The following is a 21,579-nucleotide window of genomic DNA, read 5'->3' as shown; positions in this document are numbered from 1 at the left end:
GACAGATATCCTGAGTTTTGTCTTCAAATCATGGCACTTTTTCCCTATCAACTACTAAATCTTTTTTAATATGTTCACCTGTCCAAGTGCCTTCTGTCTACATTTCTGCTACAATACTATTCATACTTATACTGTCCTGGCAAATTCATTGGATCTTGTGGCGCTTTACCTCTGTACCATTGACATTCAAATTCCCATTTTATACTAAGTGTAAACTGACTGAGCATCACCATGCAGGCTGTCTAGGGTATTCTGCCATATTTGGCCGCATAAGAAACTTGTATTTGTACTTGTGAATTCTTCTTTGCAGGTTCATGCTGTATTTTTAAACGCTATCAAAAAGAATTTGTTAGTTCTTCGTTCATGGAAACAACTATGTTTTGATGAAGAAAATGCATCATCATCATGTATTGTCTTGGAGTAAGGGGACAAGATATCTTTCCTTGCTGATTACACTTACATAATCCCATTTTTACAGTTTCGGCATTTATTTATCAGGTTTTGCAGCGTTGCTCACTGGTCTCATGACTGTTAATTTTTTTCCCTGAAGCCACATCGAAGGTGTATGAAAGCTGTTTCTTCAGTATTCTTAAACAAATGGTTGGGAAATGTAATAGGGCTCTCTGCACTTAGTTCTATAGAATTTTAATATTTCTACAATATCCTGATGGTGGCTGTTTAGTTTTACTTTTAGCTTTATTGAAAGAGTGTGTGTTATTGTGTACATTGCCTTAAGTGCAAGATAGATGGTGAGTCCTATCTTGGCATTTGGTAAATATTGTACTTTCTTCCATAGTTTCCTGTGGAGCTGATTTTTTTAGCAATGAAGTTGACATATGATTACCGTAACAGCTTAATACAAGATAGGCAATATGAGTACTTTCATGTTCTCTGCGGCCAGTTGTTTAGTTGGCCCTAGACTTTTATGAGGTTACCTTGGTCTCGTTTATGCCTATAACGGCACTCACTCAGGATCATAGAGAGAAAGCATACCATGGCATACATGCATATACAGGGTTGCTGCACTCAGTGAAAATAGAATGTGTATTTGTGCTTCAAGCAGTGGCCCAGTGTAGAAGTAACCATGACTTATGAGATTAAGAAATGATATTCCTGTACTGGACCAGAACATTATCCATGCAGCTGTGGATGCATGCATAGAGCCTAAGGTAATTCTATGGAGAATTCAGTTAAACATGTGGACCATTTCTAACCACCTGAATTGATACTGCTTCCTGGATTTCTCTGGGTGCTAGGTCTGGAAGGTCTTTCGTTATGCATGTCCTCCCTTTTTCCTCTCACTGTTTTTCTTGCCATTGGGAGAATATATGCAGAATAATGTCTGAACAGGTCCAAAATGACTTGTATCTTTTTAAATATCTTAATACAATTGTGGGGGTGTTTGTTGTAGATCTATGCAATCTGGAGAATTAGCTCTATTTCTTAAAGTGGTGGCCTAACTGAAAGTTGGTATTTCTTGAAAAGATGGGAATGTTGAAGTAATAAGTGGTAGGTTGACGATGAAAATTATGTTTACTTTCAGAGAGAACAGGAAATGAGAATGGGTGATATGGGTCCTCGTGGAGCAATAAACATGGGAGGTAGGGATCCAAAGCTAAAGGCTCTTGTTATTTGAAAAAAAAACTTCTTTGAGACTGTGCATTTTACTTATGAGTATCATATGTTGACTATTCTTACAACAAACCTAGATCTGGTAAATCTTGACTTCAACAAGTATCTCAATGAACAAATTGGAAAAGTGCAAGTGAACATGATAAATATGGACTATAGATCTTGAAAAGCATGGATTTCTGTGTGGCCATAAGTACTTGAAACTTTTAGAAGAAAACCAAAATGTAATTTATGTCTAGCACAAGGAAAGTTTGCATTTCAAGAGCTTGAATCTTTGATCTGGGAAGCTCTTGACTGTGTGTTGCTGTTTATTGGAATCAGAGGCCTAATTCTGGGAATTGTTGAACACAAGGTACGATTTGATATTTTATAAGCACCTTCAGTAGTTGGCCTTCTGCCTGTTTGTAAAAGCCGCCTCATTTAATTAGCCCACAAAACAAGTTCATTGTGATAGTCATTGTGATGACTGTATGCCTTGGGTATAGTTAGAACTGCTTGTTCAGAATTTACAGAAGTGGAATCTTCTACTGTCATCCTGGCAGACACAACTTCCCATGAATGCTAAACATGGCTTTTCAACTGGGTATGGGTCATATAACTCTTCATGCTTGAATTCTGCCTGCCTCCCTTAGGTTTGTTTTAGTGTTGTCTGACCATGTTCATATTTTACTAGAGAATATTTGACTTCATGGCAGTATTAATGATTTATCAGTTCAGTAAAACCGTGCCTCAGTCTACAGATCACTTTAAAACAAAGCCACTTACCGTGAACAGCTGAGTGAGGAGCATGGTGCTAGCACACCAGCAAACCTAGATGAATTCACATCAGATGCTTTAAAAAGATTGTGTAGTTAATTCATAGCATGATAACAGCATGAAATCTTGAAATGAGGCTCAGTAGAAATTCATGTCCTTGGTCTGTTCATAATGGTGCCTCATAATAGAGGCACAACATTTCTACATCTACTCAGGCCCTTTACTTTTTTGAAAATCAGACCCCATACTGCCAAAGAAGCTTGAAAGAAGCACAAGATCTCCCCTCCCAGAAAAAAATGGTTGGTAGATTAAGTTAAGTGGAACCATCTAGGTGAAGTAAGAGATGCCTTGGAGCAAGTAGGCACTAGAATCCTTTGTTAATTCATATACAGTGTTGTAACAAGTAAAAACAATTTTTTTCATTATTTATAGAAATGACCGTATTTGAGAGACTGTAAAATGGTAGCTGATAATCATTTTATAGGCAAATGATAGGTGTCCAAACTGAAATGCATGAAAAAGCTGCATTCTTGGATCTTTCTTGGCTTTGATATAATTAGAATTCTTCATTGTTTTTTTGAACCATGTATTGGGTACCCAGTTATTACCTCATAAGAGGAAAGTGGATGAAAGAGTCTACATCCTTTGTCACCATGGCATCCTTCACTTTTATCATTCCAGGTGAACCTGGTGTCGCCTTTCTTGAGGGAGAAATCAGATCCCTTCACCCATATGTAAAAGACAAGCACAGTTGCATCTAGTTCAGTCCTAAAAGAGGAATTTGATTTTCTTAATTACAAGGCTAGCAGTGTTACAGCAGTGTAAGAACGTTTTGCTCTTTTCTGTTGTAACATTGTTTCACATTCGTCTAGTCATCCTTATGGCGTTAGGGTTGCTCAAATGGCCCATGCCATGACTATTGCCAATAAGTTAATTAGAACTTAATTACTATCTGTCAATGAATAACTTTGTTGTACAAGACTTTACCTTCTGGTGGAAGAGCTATACTTAAATTTTGTAAAAAAAAAAATGTTATGATTATATTCTTACATTACCATGATACCTTTTTATATTTTCAATTGCGAGCCAACTTGTCATATTGCTCTTATCAATAAATTGAAGTAGTGCTTATATCTTGACTATAAATGCCCCTGACTGGTTTTAGCTACTTTATTTCCTCTGTACATTTGGTATTTATGGGAAGCCTCGTAATTTAGTTGATTTGATCTTGTACGTCATTCCAAATTACGTTGTTCTTCAAGTATTTAGTGCCTTCTTCAGCTTCAACATGTAAAAACTGTAACAAACTAAGCAGCAGCTTCAAATTAAGGCCCAATCCAGATATAATGCAATGAGACTTTTCTTGACTTTCCCAGCGTTCAGTACCATATCTCAAGAAGGTTGCCAGGGAAGTAATACAACCCCCCTCCCCGGACATTATACCAGTGCAAAGCCATATCAAAGCACCTGAGTTCTCTGGATTGGGGCATACTCAAAGTTATTGCAGACAGTAACTGCTGTGGTTGCTGCAGTAGTATGTACAAGTCATTTAAATTTTTATAGACAATGGGTTGGATCTGACTAGCTTTTGTGCTGATGTAAAGGGTAGGAGCGTTCCCCTTTGATGACCAAAAGAAAAAGCTGTGTTGGGAGGTTATGGGGCATGCGTGAACCAAAGTCAGGTGGAACAAGAGCTGTAGTAAAAAAGGGGAATTGGGTGACGCTGAGTGAAAAAGATGGCTGGATCCAACCCGTTATGAAGCTTTCTGTTTCATTTCAGCAGTAACTTTCAATAATTTCTGCTTCGAGGCAGATAGTGGAAGTAAATGTACAGTCTCAAAGAATAACAATCTATTTCAAATAATTGTTTTGTAGTTTTATTTGTTGTATATTTTTAATTATTTCAAATTCAGCTAGGACAGCTCTAAGTGTAGACTGTTTTGCATAGATGCCTTTAGCCCAGCACCTGCTGGAAACCAAGGTCCTCCTCCTCCTCCTCCAATGATGGGTATGAATATGAACAACAGAGGAACAATGCCTGGCCCTGCAATGGGTCCTGGTCCTTCCTTGGGGCCAGAAGGAGCTGCAAACATTGGGACACCAATGATGCCAGATAATGGAGCTGTGGTAATGTATCATAAAAATTTTCATTTTGTTCTTAGTTCATTATGACACACCTTTTGGTGCAAGGATAACTTCACACTGATAGGCTAACAATAGTACCTTTAGGTTAATACCTTTTATACCTTAAGATAAACACAATCGCGAAGCATGTTATAGTCTTGTTTATAATTTTACCAAAGGTATATTAAAAGTTGTGTACTTCATTATTTTTGAAAATGCATTACGATCTAATTGATACAGATGTTACTTGTCAAACTCTTCTGCTTGACCAGTTGCAAGTGAGCTTTGCATTTAAATCACAAACTCACTGACTTCTTATGCACCAAACATTTATTTCTCTTTGTAATAAAATGGCAGAGTAGGATATGTCATTTAAATGAGGAATATTTGAAAGAATTTTTTTTGCTATGTTTAAAGATGCATGTATGATTTTGAGACTATTACAGTGGTGATTATTGAAATCAATAGTGTGAAGATATCTTTGGATACATGAATGTTTAAGCAAGTTACTTCGCATGATGCTCTGTTTTTGGTAAGGGAATGATTATGAAGCCATCTGTGAGACTGAATTTTGGGAAGCACCTGCTTCATAAGTCTTAATTCCATAGATGATAAAAACAAGACTTTTTTGTCAGTTGAAATTCAAATATGCATTTTGAACTGTATTTTCATAGCTCTGTTAAGGCTACCTTTCATCCTATGCCTAGGATTCAAAAAAAAGCTTCCTCCATGCCCTGGGAGGAATGATGTATGCAGGTGGAATTTGATTTGTTGTTGCTGTTTGTGTATTTCCCATTTATGAAGAGACATCCCGCTGACCTGTCTCTGTGGTTATGGAAAAAATTACAACCAGAAACAACAAACCAGACTCCAGTGGTGCATGTATTTCTCCAGTACGTCTGTATGCCACTTCTTTGAATCCTGGCTTATTTTCTACTAATGTCTTTTGAAACATAGTCTGTTGGGGGTGCCGGGGGGAGGCTGTATCTTACTGGGGAATTTTTATAAAACACAATAGCCAGTAGTAGCTCCATTGCAGTGTGAGCACAGTACTGAAATAGGGAGGTGGATCCTCCCCCACTCCCTTCCTTGTGAAGGGGTCTTGAGAAATTGGGCTGTATAATACGGCAGATTAAAAGGAAACGGACCCCTCACACATTAAAAGAGATGAATGTTTGGACTTGTTAACATACCTTAAATCTACTCTAGCTTGAGAACCAGAAACCTTCTTTCATATTGCAGGATTTATACCTACTTTTCACAAGATCCAAACTGATTTCTTGAATAGTATAATCTTCCTTTAAAACAAGGTAGATAATTTTTAGACCAGTAGAAGGCAAGTGGACTGTGAGGTGGCCGCTTTCACTAAAAGGGCTGTTAGTATAGCATTTCTTCCTTGAAATGAGGTGTTTCCTAAGGAAGAAAAAAGGAATCCAGCTGTACATTCTAAACTGCATTGTGCATAACTCCAGGAGAACACACCCATATGAATTATTCATAAATTATTGGAAAGCAACTGCACCACTATGTGTGACTTTAAAAACAAGTCATATGCAGTAAATCCAAGAACATAAGAAGAGTCTAGTTAGATCACACCAAAGCTTCCTCTCATCTAGCATCCTTCTTTCTATAGTAATCACCATATGTCTCTGGAAAGCCTAAAGGCAGAGCATGGAAACTAAAGCTTCTTCCCCCTCTTGTTACCCAGCAGCTGGTTTTTAGAAGTATGCTGCTTCTAAATGTGGAGATTTCATTTAGTCATCATTGCTACTAGGCAATGATAGACTATCCTCTATGAGTTTGCCTAGTCACTTACTTGCAAGAAAATAATGAACACACTAAAATTAATTCAGAATACAACATGAAAAATTAAACCTATTTAAAGTAAGTTTACAAACTTTGTTTCTGTACTTGGTCTTTCTAATTTACATAGCTGCTTAAACTGCTGTCCTCTTCGATGCAAGGTAATCTCAGAAAGACTAAACTATATACATTCTGCTGTTGAAAACAAAGCAGTTAATCAGAAATCAGATTTTCAAAATTATGCAGTATTCAGTTAATGGCCATATTTTCAAAAGGAAATATGAACATTAAAATCAAGAGTAGTTTAATCTGGCAAACTGCCATTATCCTGATGCAACTACACTTTTAGATCCAAGCCATAATTTAGAACTTGCCTTTTGAACTACAGTGGATCCCAGTTTGGATAATCCTTACTCTTCTTTAGCTTGGCAGTTCATATTATTAAAGAAAAGGTGTCCCGATTGCAAAATTTGGAAGTTAAATGCTTAGGTGAAAAATGGCATCTAGCTATATATTTCCATTGGTAGAACTGTAAAACTGGGTTAATTTTTTATTAGTCTGCTATCCTAAACTTCTTTTTACTTGTACTGATGTAATAGGTTTTCCAAAACGTAGTGGGACTTGGTTATTTTAATATTAATACATTGATATTGGGTAACTTGCATTATTTCTTTACATACAATTTAGTTTTCTACAGAACTAAAATTCAGAATATTTAATACACTTCTATACCACTCTTCCTTTAGAGAGAGCTCTGAGTGGATTAGAATGATACATTGCTTTACTTGGATCTTAGACTTTATTTGCTTTTATCTTAGTACACTGGTGGACTCAACCTTAGTTAACTTACTTTTTCAGCTTACTTTTACAGTAATGACTAACTTAATTGCTCCTTTCTTCCTTCTATGTGTCATCTGACTCTGCTGGACTATCTGCTGAACTTCATGGAAACGCCACTTTTTTGTCTGGTTTTTTACGGCTGTTTTAAATGCTGGCTCATTCCAAATGGACTTAATATTGTCTGTGTTAGCACACTGAGAGATTTCCTCCAGGAGGCCCTCCACAAATGGGTTCAGCTATGGTTAGTAGGACAGGCTCTGAAACCCCTCAGCCGTCTATGGGTGGTGTAGGTGCCGTCAATAGTGGACCCGGTGGCTTTGGTAGAGGAAACCCAGGGGGCAGCTTTGAAGGACCTAACAAGCGTCGCAGATACTGAAATTTTCATTCCTTACTCTTGAGGGGGAAAAATCACTGATTTATCTGGTGTTTATGCCTTTATAATTTTAGCTATTACCTTAAACGGTTTTATTGTCAATGTAGTCATTAATTTTGTTTTGTTTTGTAAGAATTAGCCTTTTTTTGTATTCGGTCATAGGCTTTAGTGTAGAACAGAAATGATGTGCTTCCTTTTGTACGTAAGATGTTTGTGACCAGCAGAATATAATGTGACCATGCTGTGATATTTGTGCAGTTCCATGCTTACAATAAAATATAAAACAAATCAGTTGAAAAAACATTTGAAGCATTGTTATGAATATTGTCCTTAATTTTAATTGTAAGCATACATCTTTTTTTCCTCCTTTTATAATGCCTACTTTTTCAAAATAAAATGCTTTATCCATTGTATACATGCGATGATGCAGCTTGTGGTACGCGGTAGAACAAATGTTCAGGCTATTGCGTCTATAGAACATCTGAAGCCATTTTAGATTAGTAAAGAAATATTTCCACCAGTGTGTACAAATTTAGTTGCAATTGGATTGTCATCAGAATGTATTCTCTGTTTAACTTTTAAATAAACACTTTGAGTTTTGAAACTTCTCTAAGTAGTAAATATTTACCTGTGGTTTTGTAGTCGTAGATGATGGTAAAGTTTTGCAAGAAAATTGCAAATGAAACAGTGAACCTTTATAGATGAGTATTTGTATTTTAAAATGACACATTGTACTTTTATTTAAGGACCTCATACCTGTGGTGTTGCCTTTTTATAGGATTCATAATGGATAGTATTTCTCAAGACTTCCAGTTTATTCTGAAATCTTTCTGTACTAGTGCTATTGTAGATATTTCATTCTCACAGAAAAATAAATGAACTTTCATGCATAGGAAACTGGCATGGTAGAGAAAACACGTGTTCATGGTCCCTGTGCTAGTATATATGGGTTCTGTGATGTGCAAAGTATATTGTAATCATCCTATAAAAGGTTTCTCATACATGTAAATATTGAGGATGTTCGCATGTTAAAAATTACTGATTGGTGTACACCTTATCATATGAACCGTCTTAATAATATTGGCATTATAAGGAACAGTCAGTGGTTATGAGTGCAGAAAGATTGTGTAATATTCAAACTAAACCGTATTCATATTTTTTCTGCTTGTGTTAAATTGACAAGAATGTTCATTTTAAGCAACTGGAAGAGAGATTTTTTCTACTTCTGATCCACTTACTTATCGAGGTAAGATAGTGGCCTATGACCATGAAATCATACTTTTGATCAGTGTAACTTTGAAGTAATGTCTTCAACTTTAAAGTAATGCCCTCACATAAACTGATTTGATAGAATTGGGGCCAGGTATCACTATTCAGGAGCACTGCCATTTGCTGGAAAAGTCTATTACTAATAAAATTGTCTCAATCCCTACCAGGGTACCTACTACTACTAAAAGCCCTGTTATAGGCAAAATTGTAATTTTTTAAATGTGTCATTTTTAACAACAAAAATATTCTCTCACAAAGATTGTGAGGGTTGTTGTGCACAGAACTAGTGTACTAATCCATGTTCAACAGAGTTTTTGCTTTTTTCAGATAGCAGATTCCCATATTGCATGATAGAAGAGAAATATGCTAGTCATTTAAATTAACTACAAATTGCTTCCTCCTGCTCTCATTTACTATTAAACTTTCTAGACAGGGAAGGTAAGGGTAATTAACATTCAGAGTCATAAAAAGAACAAACATATCTGAGCCTTTCAGAAATTAAGCGATTCTCTGAGTACTTCCTCATGTATAGTTTCTGGAATGATCTATTTTTCTATTGCCCTTTACAGTTTTGTCTTCCTCCTTAAACTTTAAATTCTGGTAAGAATGTAGGATTTCACAGCATTGGTTGTCTTAATGTGAAGTTGAAAACTTAGTAACCAGTATATTTGAGACAGTAACCAGTATATTTGACTCAGTGGATCATTTTGGTGAACATTGGATTATTCTTTAGTGTTTATTATCCACATAGTACAGTGGATGAAATCTACTTTAATTACTCTTTTGTATGAGAGTGACTTCTTGGTCATACATGTGGTAAGGCTTCCAAGGGTTGGCTTGCAATCATATTTAGTATAGAAGTTCTTATTAATGTATTACCTGCTCCTAAGTAATATATACACAGAGGAACCTAATTTGTGATGGGTTGCAGGTGTCAGATTGCAGAGCCATTTTTGTGATGTTCAAGATCCACTGAAAATTCTAGGTATAGTCTGATCAACCAATGAAGAATAAACTTCTTGTAAATGTAAATAGTGACTGAAACTATTTTTAATGTCCAGTTTATTATTACAGACTATTTCATCTAAATGTGTGCCTCTGTATCAGAAGGCAAAGTTTAAATTAAATCACGAACTGACTTGCCGCGTTGTGAGGCCAAATTTGTTGATTTTTTTTCTGAGTATGGGCACATTCTCATGGAAAAATTAGTCTTAGTGATCCTGCAAAATTGAAGAAACTGCCACAGTTCTGGGGAAGATGTATCACCATGGTCTGATACGCATTTGAAATAATATCTTGTGTTTTTCACTCAGATCATATATTTTGATTGCAGCTTTAGTTCCGGATTTTCTGCAACCCCATTTCTTCCCCACAAACTTTAAATATTTCATCTCATGTTTGAAAAGCAGAAAGCCTAAGCTTTCTGAAACTATGTAGAATTATGTATACAATGTTTACAGGTGGTGACATCACGAAATGGCATAATTGAGAGAGTTTATTGGATAGTATAGCAAAAACTCATTTTTGTGTAAAGCAATTGGGTAGCAATATAAACTTACACTGAGAAGTGTCTGATTCAGTGTCCCTTATAGAGCTTTGCTGAATTTTTAATGTTCTGTAGAGGGGTTTTTTTTCCTTAAGAAGAGAAATACTCTGAAAATTGTTTCCAGGTCCAAATTTAGATTTTTGACCCTATTTTTAAGAGTGATTTGATTTTAAACCTACTGCTCAGACAATTGTCAGAGCAGATTAGCACTATGATTCTTTCTACACTTCTTGGTTTGAATCCAGCTGGATTTGTATCCATCCTACCCATCCATCCTACCCTATCCTAATCTATTCTATCTGGTTTTTATCCCGCCCTCACTCCCCAGCCAAGGCTAGGCTCAGGGCAGCTAACAATACAATATTAGATACAATAAAATAATAATAATACAATAAAATCACACTATTAAATAGAGGTTATACTATAAAATACAGGGTCATATTTATAGGCAAATAACTGAACTTGTTCTAATTCCTGCCTAAAAGCATGTTATTGGCTTGGTTGGAAATCATTATCTCCAAGATTCTTAACACTCAAACTCTGTGAAATATACATGTAAACTTCTACCCCTAACTTAACCCAGGTCACCAATTACTTACCATAAATATGGAGTTTTATAAAGGTTGAACTGGAGAATTACTGGATGTTTGATGCCCTTAGTGTGTGGTTGAGTATTCTAAAGTGGATCTTTGATTGATGTTAAGAAAGGAGGCAATGTCTAGGATTATAGATCATCTTCTGTTATTAATTATCTGTTGTTAGCTGCCCTGAACTGGCTTTGCCAGAAAAGGGCAGGGTGTAAATCAGATTAAAAAATTATTGTCCAGCTACTAGTCAAACATTGTTTCATCTATTTTGGATTGCTTTGTGAGCATATCAAGAACTGTGAACACCAAGTGCAAATTTGGTAACTACATTTATAGTTACCAAATTACAGTGTTGAACTACATTCAGCTACAATGTTGAAATAACACAAAATTTCCTTAACAATGAACATTTTGGTCCAGAAATGTGCACTGTTCAGCAACCCATTAATAACCTGTGGCTCAGGAGTGACCAGGAGTCCCACCCTGAAGAAACTACTAAAATTGAATCAAGGTGTGTTTAAAACATTGCTCACTTTTACTTGGAAGCCATGAGGCATCACGTATTCATCATATAAAAGTTGCTGGTGCTGTTGCATATTCTGGGAAGACTGAGAACTACTGACAGTCTGTAAGGGATTTTTGTGGAAGTACACTTGTTCCTCGCCACAGTAGTTGAGCTCATGCCATCAAGCTTTGAACATTTTTTTTATGGAAAGCAGGTCAATAAATACTTTGAATAAGCATGTGAACTATGTAGCTTTGAAGGCTTTACTGCTAAAATATGGCAACTTCATTATAGAACCTGATATTTCATGAGGCAGTTGGATTGTTCCAGCCCCCGGAGTAGTGTGTGGAAGAATGATCCCAGCAATACAGAAGTCGGGATGTTCCTGGCCTATATTACGTTTTCACAGTTGTGGTAAGAGTGTGGAAACTCTTAGAGGTACAATTAAGAAAACTATGCTTAGTAACTGGACCTTGGGAAGTTCCTGTGGCACTAATTCTGGCTTGCACATCATGGCTAAAGCTCGATCCTCTGGATTGCACAGAGCGTTCTGTCTTATTCACTGCATTCACCTGTGCATAGCCTCGTAAGCGGAGAATGGACAAGTGCTGGCCAAGCAATGCCAGTGTTGGCACCCAGCTTGGTACTCAGAATTCTTCGACTGATGTTGTGATAGCAGAATTGGGACATTCATATTCACAGTTCTGTGATGATTCACAGAGTGGGTCCTATCTCCAGGAACACATTTGCATGGAGAACATACTATGTGACCAAAACCTTCCAATGCTACAGCTGCAACTTAGAACAGTTAGATTTGAGTCCAGTAGCACCTTTCTATTGTGTCTAATGAAGGGAGCTTTGACTCTTGAAAGCTTATACTCTAAAACTCTTGTTGATCTCTAAGGTACTATTGGACTCAAATCTAACTGTTCTACTGCAGATGAACAATGGCCACCCTCTGAAACTTAACTTCTTAGTAGTGACTCCTGTGATTCCTGTGTCCAGTTCTTCAGCTACCAAAATTACAGCAATCTGTTCTAGATGTATCTCTTTTTTGAGGACCTGGATCACAAAATACATTATTTATCCCCTGAGGACATTTGGAATACAGTGGGGAAGAGCTGATTTTGCACTTGTGTTACGCATTTGATTGTGGATTCAGGCAATAGATAGCTGCTTAGACTTTTCAGTGCATTCATCTAAGTTTATTTCAGAGAACCTTTGATACTGAATGAAAACTCTTCTACCATTTAAGCTGAGCTACAATTATCACTTTATACTGGTTGAGGTTGCATTTAACTTAAATTTGGATTGCAGTGGGCAGGGTGAGTTTAGGTGAACTTTATGACTTTATGTGCAACAGTTCAGAAGTTCACCTTCACCGCTACATCAGAGTTAATTACTGGAAATAGGCTATGTAGAACTGAGCTTATATGCATTTGTTATAAGCTTAAGGGGGAAAATATTTGTAAAGAATCTATTCAGTATAAATTCAACGCTTCTTAATATCTCAGTTAAGATTTTGACAGCTAATAACTTATTTGAACCATAGTGTAGAACCCAAACAAGATTTGAACTTTCAAACTTGCAGCCAAACCATGGCATAAGAGTGGCTGCTCTTAAGTTTGTTTTCTGTCTGTTCTAAAATCCTGTCTTGTATGGTGAAAGAGCCTCTGGAGTCAGGATAGAGGCTGTAACTGGTTTGCAAATTCAATTCTCATGCCAAACCATAAGTTAAGGTTCCTAAACTGTGGTTTTGTCATGTCTGATGTGAACCTGTGATATATTAAGCTTGTAGGCAAAACCACTTCTTTTTGAGAAAGTTACTCCACCATGTACAAGGAATTGAACAATATGCAAGCAATTCATAACTCACATTTATATGGTGGAGCTGTAAAATACTGGAATATTTGTTACAATGACATCTTTTAAAAGTTTAGAATATTAAACTGCTTTGCAGATTTAAGATGAGATTTCTAAAATATATGTTTTGGTACTACGGCTCAAATGTGTTTTTTAATATCTTCCTTGTGATCTGTGTTCTGCCATGTTGATGGGATGTCTGCTTGTGCAGAGACAGATTTGGAACACTAGATTCTAGTTCAAGATTAGCAGCTCTTAATGAATATTCTAAATGCACTACTTATCTCTGAAGTGTGCTAAAACCAATTTAACTGATTTAGTATCTCATTCTGTTTTTAATTGTTAATTAAAAACTGTACTGATATAACTTAAAAGTTGGTGTGTTAGAAGGTGCTCTAGAAGTGCATTTGCATCATTTTACTTTGCTGTATAATATAATGTTACTGAATCAAGAGCATTGCATAGGATTTCTGTATTATTATGAAGGATGTTTTCTTGAATATATCACCACTGAGCAGCACCCTGTAAATATGGAGGTTTGTTCTAAAAATGTATTTGCTTTTTAAAGAAAAAATATTCAGTATTCCATAAACAGCATAATCTGGAAAGTGTTTTTTGTTTCTGCTGGATTCTTCTAGAGTACTGCCCATCCCATGTGTTGGAAAACTTGTTAATGAGCTGGATGAGGGCCAGTAAGCTGAAGTTCTATACAAATAAAACAGAGGTGATAGCTCGGATCTTAGTTTGTGAAGTGTTTAATTTCTGAGAATATGCTTGAGGTTTTAAACTGAATTATGATTTTTTAATTCTTGTTTGCATTTGTTATGATGGCGTTCTCTTTTAATTTTGCATTTTATTGGAAATTGCTTAGAACACTTTGCTGTGGAGTGATATCAAATCTTGCTAAATAAAATACTAAGATCTCTCTGGATTTCTTAAGTTGCCTTACACGGGCAACTTCACGTTTTTGGTTTTGTTGAGGTTTACATGTCAGTAAATTGGGCCCGCAATTTTGATTAGATGTATAATTTACCTTATTCCTATTGGTCGGAGAGTGTAATTCCATTAAATATTTGAAAAGCTTATAATTCAAAGGATCCAGTAGCAAAACTAAACAGAACAAATATGGGGGTCATATGAGCCAAGAACAATGAAGACAATCTACTGACCCTACATAACTCCCTTGTTTCTACCAGAATTCACATGTAATTTCTTAGATTGCCGCCTTCTACTTTAATTTTACTCAGCTGTAGTACAGCTAGTTTAAAACAACCCTTAAAATATGATTATTAGCTTATCTGCTTCTAAATCCAGGGCAATACTTTTAACTGCAGAACAAGCTGATGCTTTACAAAACTGCAAAGAATGAATTATTTAAGGCACATGAAGTTCAGGTAAGTCATTTGGTACAATGTGATATTTATAACATTTTGTAAAACTGATTTGCAGGCTTTATGATTCTTTTTTTATTTTTATGGAAGATGTCACCTGAATTCATCACTATAAAAGGATAAACAAGTAAAATAAATCAAATTATTGAATTCTTAAGTCTAAAAACAAGCGTGCTAGAACTAGTAATGCTGACAATTCTAGTGAATACTTTTTATTGCTTATTTATTGGAGGGGGGAAAACTGATGCTCAGTGAGAGGGGAAATGTTTGAATACCGAGGCTTGCTGCTAATATACTTTTCATTCATAATAACTGAGGGTTGGAGGACAAGAGTTTGTGCTGGCTACAGTGGGAATTGTTTGAGTGTGAACTGTGTTGGGCCCAGCTGCTGATTGCTGAAATTGCCTGATCTCTAATTTCAACCTAGTGCATATTTAAGGTAAATCTAGTTCAAGGTCTACTTTTGAAACTGATGTGTTAAAACAGTTCTGGGAAAGATATTACAGGAGGATGTGAACCTTTTTTACTGCTCATTGTTATAACTGTTTGGTGAACAGCTGTTGAAAAGCAGTAAACGTCTAATGTAAGAAAATTAAGTATAATCACCCTTACTCAATGTCTTAAAAATCCTAGAGTTTTCCTCGGATAAACAGGCTGTCCAATTTGCCCTGTGACGCATATTCAGCATTTTAGTTGAAGTGCTGATATGGAGTTTGTGGATTGGGATATATTCCCAGTTTTGTACTATGCAAAGCTAAAACTTGGTAATTTCACTGCCTCATATTCCTGTTGCACCAGGATGTAAAATTTCTGACTAAAACCTAATACTCTACCTTAATATGCCTTATACTTTGATAATCTAACTTTTAGAACAATTCAAAGTAATTTAAAGCGGGCTTTATTCAGTACAGTCTTATAACATAAATCCTGCTATTCAGGAATATATTGGTTATAACTATTTTCTTAACAGCCTAATGACTTAAATGCTGGCGTCTGTTTACACTTCGCTTTGTTGTTCCTGACATCTACGTTACTATACCCCAGCTCATGCTGAGTTTTTCTAATGTTTCTAAAAATAAATCCTATCTTCTAAAACTTAGAATGACCCCTTTCCCCACTCTGGTAGCACTAGCAAAATATGCAAATCATCTTGTACTCTACTTGCTGAAAGGCATTTTTAATGGACATTATAAATGTCACATCTCCAAATAATATATCCATGATTCTTACACAAAGATACCTGGACCTTGTGCCAATAAATTGCTGGATCCAATTCTACATGTGTGCCAAAATTGTCTGAAGTCACGTGAAAGTATCCTAATGACTTTGGATACTCTATTTAGTTTCCGAGTTCTAATAAAATGTCTTTGGTTAATACAATCATGTTCCAAGATGTGCTTAGTCTCATAGTTTGTGATTTCCCCCCCCCCTTAGACGCCATTCATAACTGCAGTGCAGGAAGTAACTGCTTACCTGCATTAAACTTGGTAAAAGGGTGTTGGATATTGTTTAGCTTCTAGAGCTATAAAATTAGCACCAAATGGGAAACCACTGGGGAGGGGGGATGTGTTTTTCCCCTTTGGGAAAAAGACATGGGGGGGGGGATTGAAATATATACAATACTTTGCTAAAACGTATTTTACTACTTTGACTATACAAAATATGTAATTTAATAGCATCTAAAATTGTAGTATTTGGCATATTTGTGATATTTAAAAGTTGAAATGCCTTAATTTTCTATGAGCGAAAGTGCAAGTGTACTTTATACTACAGAGAGAGACTACACTGCACATTGCTGTACTTGATGCTCCCTTACCATATGTATCTTCTTGCGATGTGTGAGAGAGGAAGAAAATGAATGTTGAAAATAGAAAACAAATATTGGAGTAAATTTTGTAGTAAAATATGCAAATAAAGTCTGCCAAAAAAGTTCTTGTGTATTAATAAAAATTTGGGCCAGCAGCATGTTTGAACAGTTACACATTAAACATTGAGTTTTTGAATAGTGTATTCTGTGCTTTATATTATTGTAGACAAAATTAGTCACATTGAAAGAGTAAATAAATGTTCAAATATTGCATATGCCTACAGACCCAAGAATTATCATCCAATTATGTAGATTGTTACATTAAAATTTTTCATACTACATGTTTTGAGTAATGCCTTGTAAAACATTTCAGCCATTCCCAAAATGAGTTTCATGAGAGTTTTCCAGTGCTCCATGAAACTTCCAAATTTTCTATGGTAAAAGTTTGGGAGGGGGGGTGCATATGCCATATTTTTTCAGTCCCCCCCCCCCATTTTCACATCTCTAGCCTCTCCACTACAGAAAAATGTATTGTGTAACTATGGTTCTTTAAAAGCTGCACTGGAAGAAAAAATGATTATTGTAAAAGATATTATTGACTTGTCTTGATTTCTGTATAAATGAATACTAATTTCAGATACTGATTTATGAATTTGACCATTCTGCCTATACTTTTTGCCTTAAATTTGAAAAATGTTGTGCTACATGATATTGGGCAAATAGGAATTAATACTTTCAAACCTTCACTTTTACAACTAGAATCAACCTTTTCCACATAGGGTTGCAATAATATGATGCTCTTTGATTTTGTGGGATTTGTATTCTGTTTAATCATAGGCCTTTAAATGCCTATATTTTTATCTCAGTTTGTGCAGTCCCACTGAAAAAATAAATTTCTCATTATTTATTTTAAAGGTACCAAATGTGTGTATGTACAGGTTTACATCTGGCCATGCATGCACACCCCCTCCAAATTATTTACTAAAATCAAACCATCAGTTGCCGCAAATCTCATTATTTGGCAGTATATTGAAAGGCTAGCATGTAAAAGTTCCTAATCTGATTTTGCAAATTTAAAATGTATAATTTTATCATATAATTATAATTATTTTTATAACTTACCTTTGTCAGTTGCAAAAGGCAACACACCATTCATAAAATGGGAGGTAGTTTTGTGGTAATGCTGAATCTGATCAGACAAACTTACATGGGCAGCGCAATCCTGAGGGTTGCTGAGATGGCGGCAACCGCCTGCCAATGCAGAAGTGGTGCTGCTTGTCTGTTCCTTATGGACGTTCCATTCCACAACAGAAAATAACACATAATCCTCTGCAAGGCTCAGATGGCATAGCAAGCACCCTGGAGTCCACAGCAACCTTGGTGATAGCCACCAATCAGATAATGGCAACCAGTGATGCTCCTTTGAGTGGCACACACAGGTGCAACCACTCATCAGCTTCTAGTCTGGCCACTGCTCCTGAATGTCCCTCCCCCCCCCACGAAGCACCAGCAGACAGGGAGGGAAAACCCAGTAACAGCACAACCCCAACAGAGGTACATGGCCTAACAGCCCAGCCCAAAGGGTACCCACACTGCAAACAAGGCAACCTCCTCTTCCCCAGCAAAGGCCTGACTGGCATCAAAAGTACTGCCACACACAATCCATCCCTGTTCTGAGCTACATACAGCCTGCCTCTGAAAAAAGTAAAAATAAAAAAGAGATGTCAGGTTTGAACTCACCCCCAAGTCTGGCATCCTAACCACTGGGCCAAGAGAAAAAGTTCAAAGGAAGCATGCCATCCAGGATCAGGTACTTCATTGCAGCCCCTAATATCACTACCAGCCACATGGGGCCAGGCAGAGACCATGCACAGGCAGGCATGGCTCAGTGGAAAGGCCAGGGCTCCTGGTTCAATCCCCACATGGGAAGAGGCACAAGGCCGGCAGAAGCCTCAGAGCTGATGTTTTACTCCCACAAACGGAGGTGTGAGTGCTCCCTCAGTGGTGCTAAGTGTATTCTTTGTGCCTCTCCAGCCACCCTAGTGGAATTCTGTGCACTCCCAAGTATACACAGGAGAGACCTCTGAGACAGAGCCCCGTGCCATGCACCCTATCTCCTGAATTATGAGATGTCCTGGCTGGAGTTTATGTAGTGGAGGGGGTGCATGGGTGCATGGGAGGGAGGAGGTTTGGCTGCCACTGGGGAAGGAGGTGATTGGTTGTGGCTGCAGTAGGCATCCTGTCCTCTGCTGGGAATTTTGGGCGGGGCCTGTGCCTGGGTATGTGGCCTTTTCCATTGGGAAGGTGACTATGGATTATGCCATGGTTCTTGATGGTATAAATGCCCAAAGAGGCAATTGTACTGTGGTTACATTATGATAAGACAAGACTCTGGAAAAGAGAATAATGCTAGGAAAAGTTGATGGCAGTAGGAAAAGAGGAAGACATAACATGTGATGGATTGACTCAATTGAGGAAGCCACAGCCCTCCCTGCAAGACCTGAGCAAGGCTGTGAACGATGGGACGTTTTGGGGTAATTAATTCATAAGGGTAGCTATGAGTTGGAAGCAACTTGATGGCACTTCACAAACATGTCAACACACACAAGTGCCCACTGGTTTTGGGGGGCAGCTTAGGGAGCCAACTAACTGTTGCCATGCTTCTGGGTGGCCCTTTTCACTGCCAGTGCAACAGCATGCACTGGTGTTGCTCTGGGCCATTGCTACACTGGTACCCAGCCAGGGCACTGCTGCCCTGAGTGTATGTCTAAGATACGCTGGCAGAGCACCTCATCAGTTCCTTGTGTGCTTCCCCCCCAGGATTGCGCAGTTAATTAAAAACAATCTATTATTTAAATCTGTTGGTGCAGTACCCGAAAGCTAAGTACAACAACATTGCCTTTTTCTGGGTACCTAGATGATGTGGAGTCCCAACATGGGCTGACAATCAGTTGCAAGACTAATGGAGTGTTCTGTACTTTTTGAGTGACCACAGACGTATTCAGCAAATACTATTACAACTCAGCAATGAGCTGTTGGCATAACTGCTTTTAAAATACCGGTTTTGTTTATATCCTTTTCTTCTGCTCTTTATCGTAACAGCTGAAGTAATAATACAATACGCTATAAAGGTTTTGCATCTGTATACAAATATTGTTCTTCTGATTCAATTGTAAAAATAAAGAATTTCTCTTTTCCCTGTAAGGCTCAGAGGAGAGACAAACCTTCGTATGTTAAATGATATTAATTGAAATGCTGGAAACTGAAAATCAAAAGTTTTATGAAATCTCAAAGTAGTTGTGGAGCTAATTCCAATAGGATGGAATAATTTCTAAGCTAAGAAATGTGGGAAATATGAATAAATTAGATCTTCACCTTATACGTGACATAGGACATGGAGTATGCTGCTGGAAGTCTGGAATACCAGGAGTATTTTACATGAACAAATGGAGTATTTAAAACTCAATCCCTTGTCTTTCCCTGTGCTGTTGCTTTCCGAAGCCTGTATTATCGCTTTCTTGAGTTGCTACGTGTTTGACATGACATAAACAACTAGTTAATTCAGCTAACTTGAATAAACTTGAATAACTTGAATTAAGCTAATAAATGCATCATCAAACAGGCTTGCTTTGTGATGAATTATTTGTAGTCTTGAACTACATAAATCTTTAACAGCCTGTTGGTCCATGTATTGTAGTTAAAAAGGTTTGCTTTTTGTTTTGGAGTAAGGCCATTGTCAGTTTAAAGTGTTAAAAATGTGGATAGTGTTAATTAAAATTTATTTAAGAGGTTCTGTTCTGTTATGGCTAGCTCCAAACCAAGCATTGTGTTTTACAAGCAGAAGTTAACTACCTTATTTTTTCCCTTTATATTGGGCCAATGTTGTAGCAACATACAAGTTTGATGAAATATTGTCCTATTAGTGTACATTTTTGTTATGTGCATGTCTGTGTATTAAATCACAAATATATCCTTATTAGATCTTTAGGTTTTTTTGAACAGATGGATATAAGATATAGGAGAGTATGAATAACAGTAAGCCATAGACCTCTACACTGGCAAACAGCTTCTCCTTTCCCTGTCATCCTTGCATATTCATGGCATGGCTTCAGAAGTTATAGCTCCAGAAAGACTGTACAAACCTGCCATTTCTATTTTTGGAAGTGGGACTAGAACACTGGCCAAATCCTGGTGACTGCTGCAATGCAAGGTAAGATGTAATAGTCACAGAAAGGGGGAAATGGAGAATATGGAGTGACATTATGAGATACTGGAAGATGAATGAAGGATGCTGTGTAAATAATGCTGATGTTGAAGCAATTTTGACACCCCCCTCCCAGCTCAAAGAATTTTTTTCATAAATCAATACCGCCTCTCCTCCCCCAAACTCATTGGCTTTACATGATTCTGCTGTATGGTGATTTTTCATTGCATTTTATTTAAAATATTGATATGGCTGCCTTTATCCTAAGTGTATCAGGACCCAAGGCATTTTGTGTGACTTTGAAGCATATATCTTCTTTACTTCATCAGATTTGAAGATTACTGTAGCTACCATAAGTTAGGCTTTCAAGGTGAAAGCATTTAGTTGAAGAACTGTGAGCATTTAGTTGAAGAACTTCATTCCCCCTTATTGAGTACGTTCTCTCGATTAATAGTTTTTTCCTGGCTCTGTGCTTTATAACCATCATTGTATCAGTATAATAGAATCAATCCATTTACTGTATTTCTAGGAAAAATATGCATTTTTATATTGAAAGTTTGTAAACTCATGAAAAGCTTTTTAAAGAACCCATTTACTCCAAATGTTTGCATTTTGTGAAGTCTTTATAAAAGAACCACTTTCCCTGCTATTTGATATTTTTCTAGAATAATTTGAACATTTTTGTTGGCACATAACTATGCTTTAGTCCCGTTGAGAGAACTTATACTGACTTGAGAGAAATGGGAATTTGGGGTGGGAGCAGATAATCGGGGGAAAAGATACTTCATATTTGTGAAGTTTCTAAAAGGCTTGTTTGTGGAACCATTATATACACACTGATATTATTGTTTTGTCTAGTAGAAATGAAAATTGCATGGT

The 21,579-nt window shown here is 36.9% G+C and overlaps 1 protein-coding gene across 2 annotated transcripts in view; it reads left to right on the top strand.

Annotated features, from left to right (window-relative positions):
* The window catches only part of PSPC1 (paraspeckle component 1), a 58,501-nt gene that overhangs the window by 32,260 nt on the left and 4,662 nt on the right, over positions 1-21,579 (top strand). Inside the window, exons 7-9 of one of the 2 annotated variants that reach the window (XM_056858670.1) lie at positions 1,544-1,601; positions 4,337-4,515; positions 7,346-7,546. The exons of the other annotated variant lie outside the window; for it this stretch is intronic. Of the exons in view, the coding sequence (XP_056714648.1) occupies positions 1,544-1,601; positions 4,337-4,515; positions 7,346-7,531 (423 nt within the window). The 3' untranslated portion in view covers positions 7,532-7,546. Of the gene's footprint in view, positions 1-1,543; positions 1,602-4,336; positions 4,516-7,345; positions 7,547-21,579 lie in introns of those variants that run through there. 2 annotated transcript variants of the gene reach the window in all.

The sequence above is a fragment of the Euleptes europaea genome, chromosome 12 (genome assembly GCF_029931775.1).
Source record: "Euleptes europaea isolate rEulEur1 chromosome 12, rEulEur1.hap1, whole genome shotgun sequence".
Lineage (NCBI taxonomy): Eukaryota > Metazoa > Chordata > Lepidosauria > Squamata > Sphaerodactylidae > Euleptes > Euleptes europaea.
This window is presented reverse-complemented; position numbering and strand designations above follow the sequence as displayed.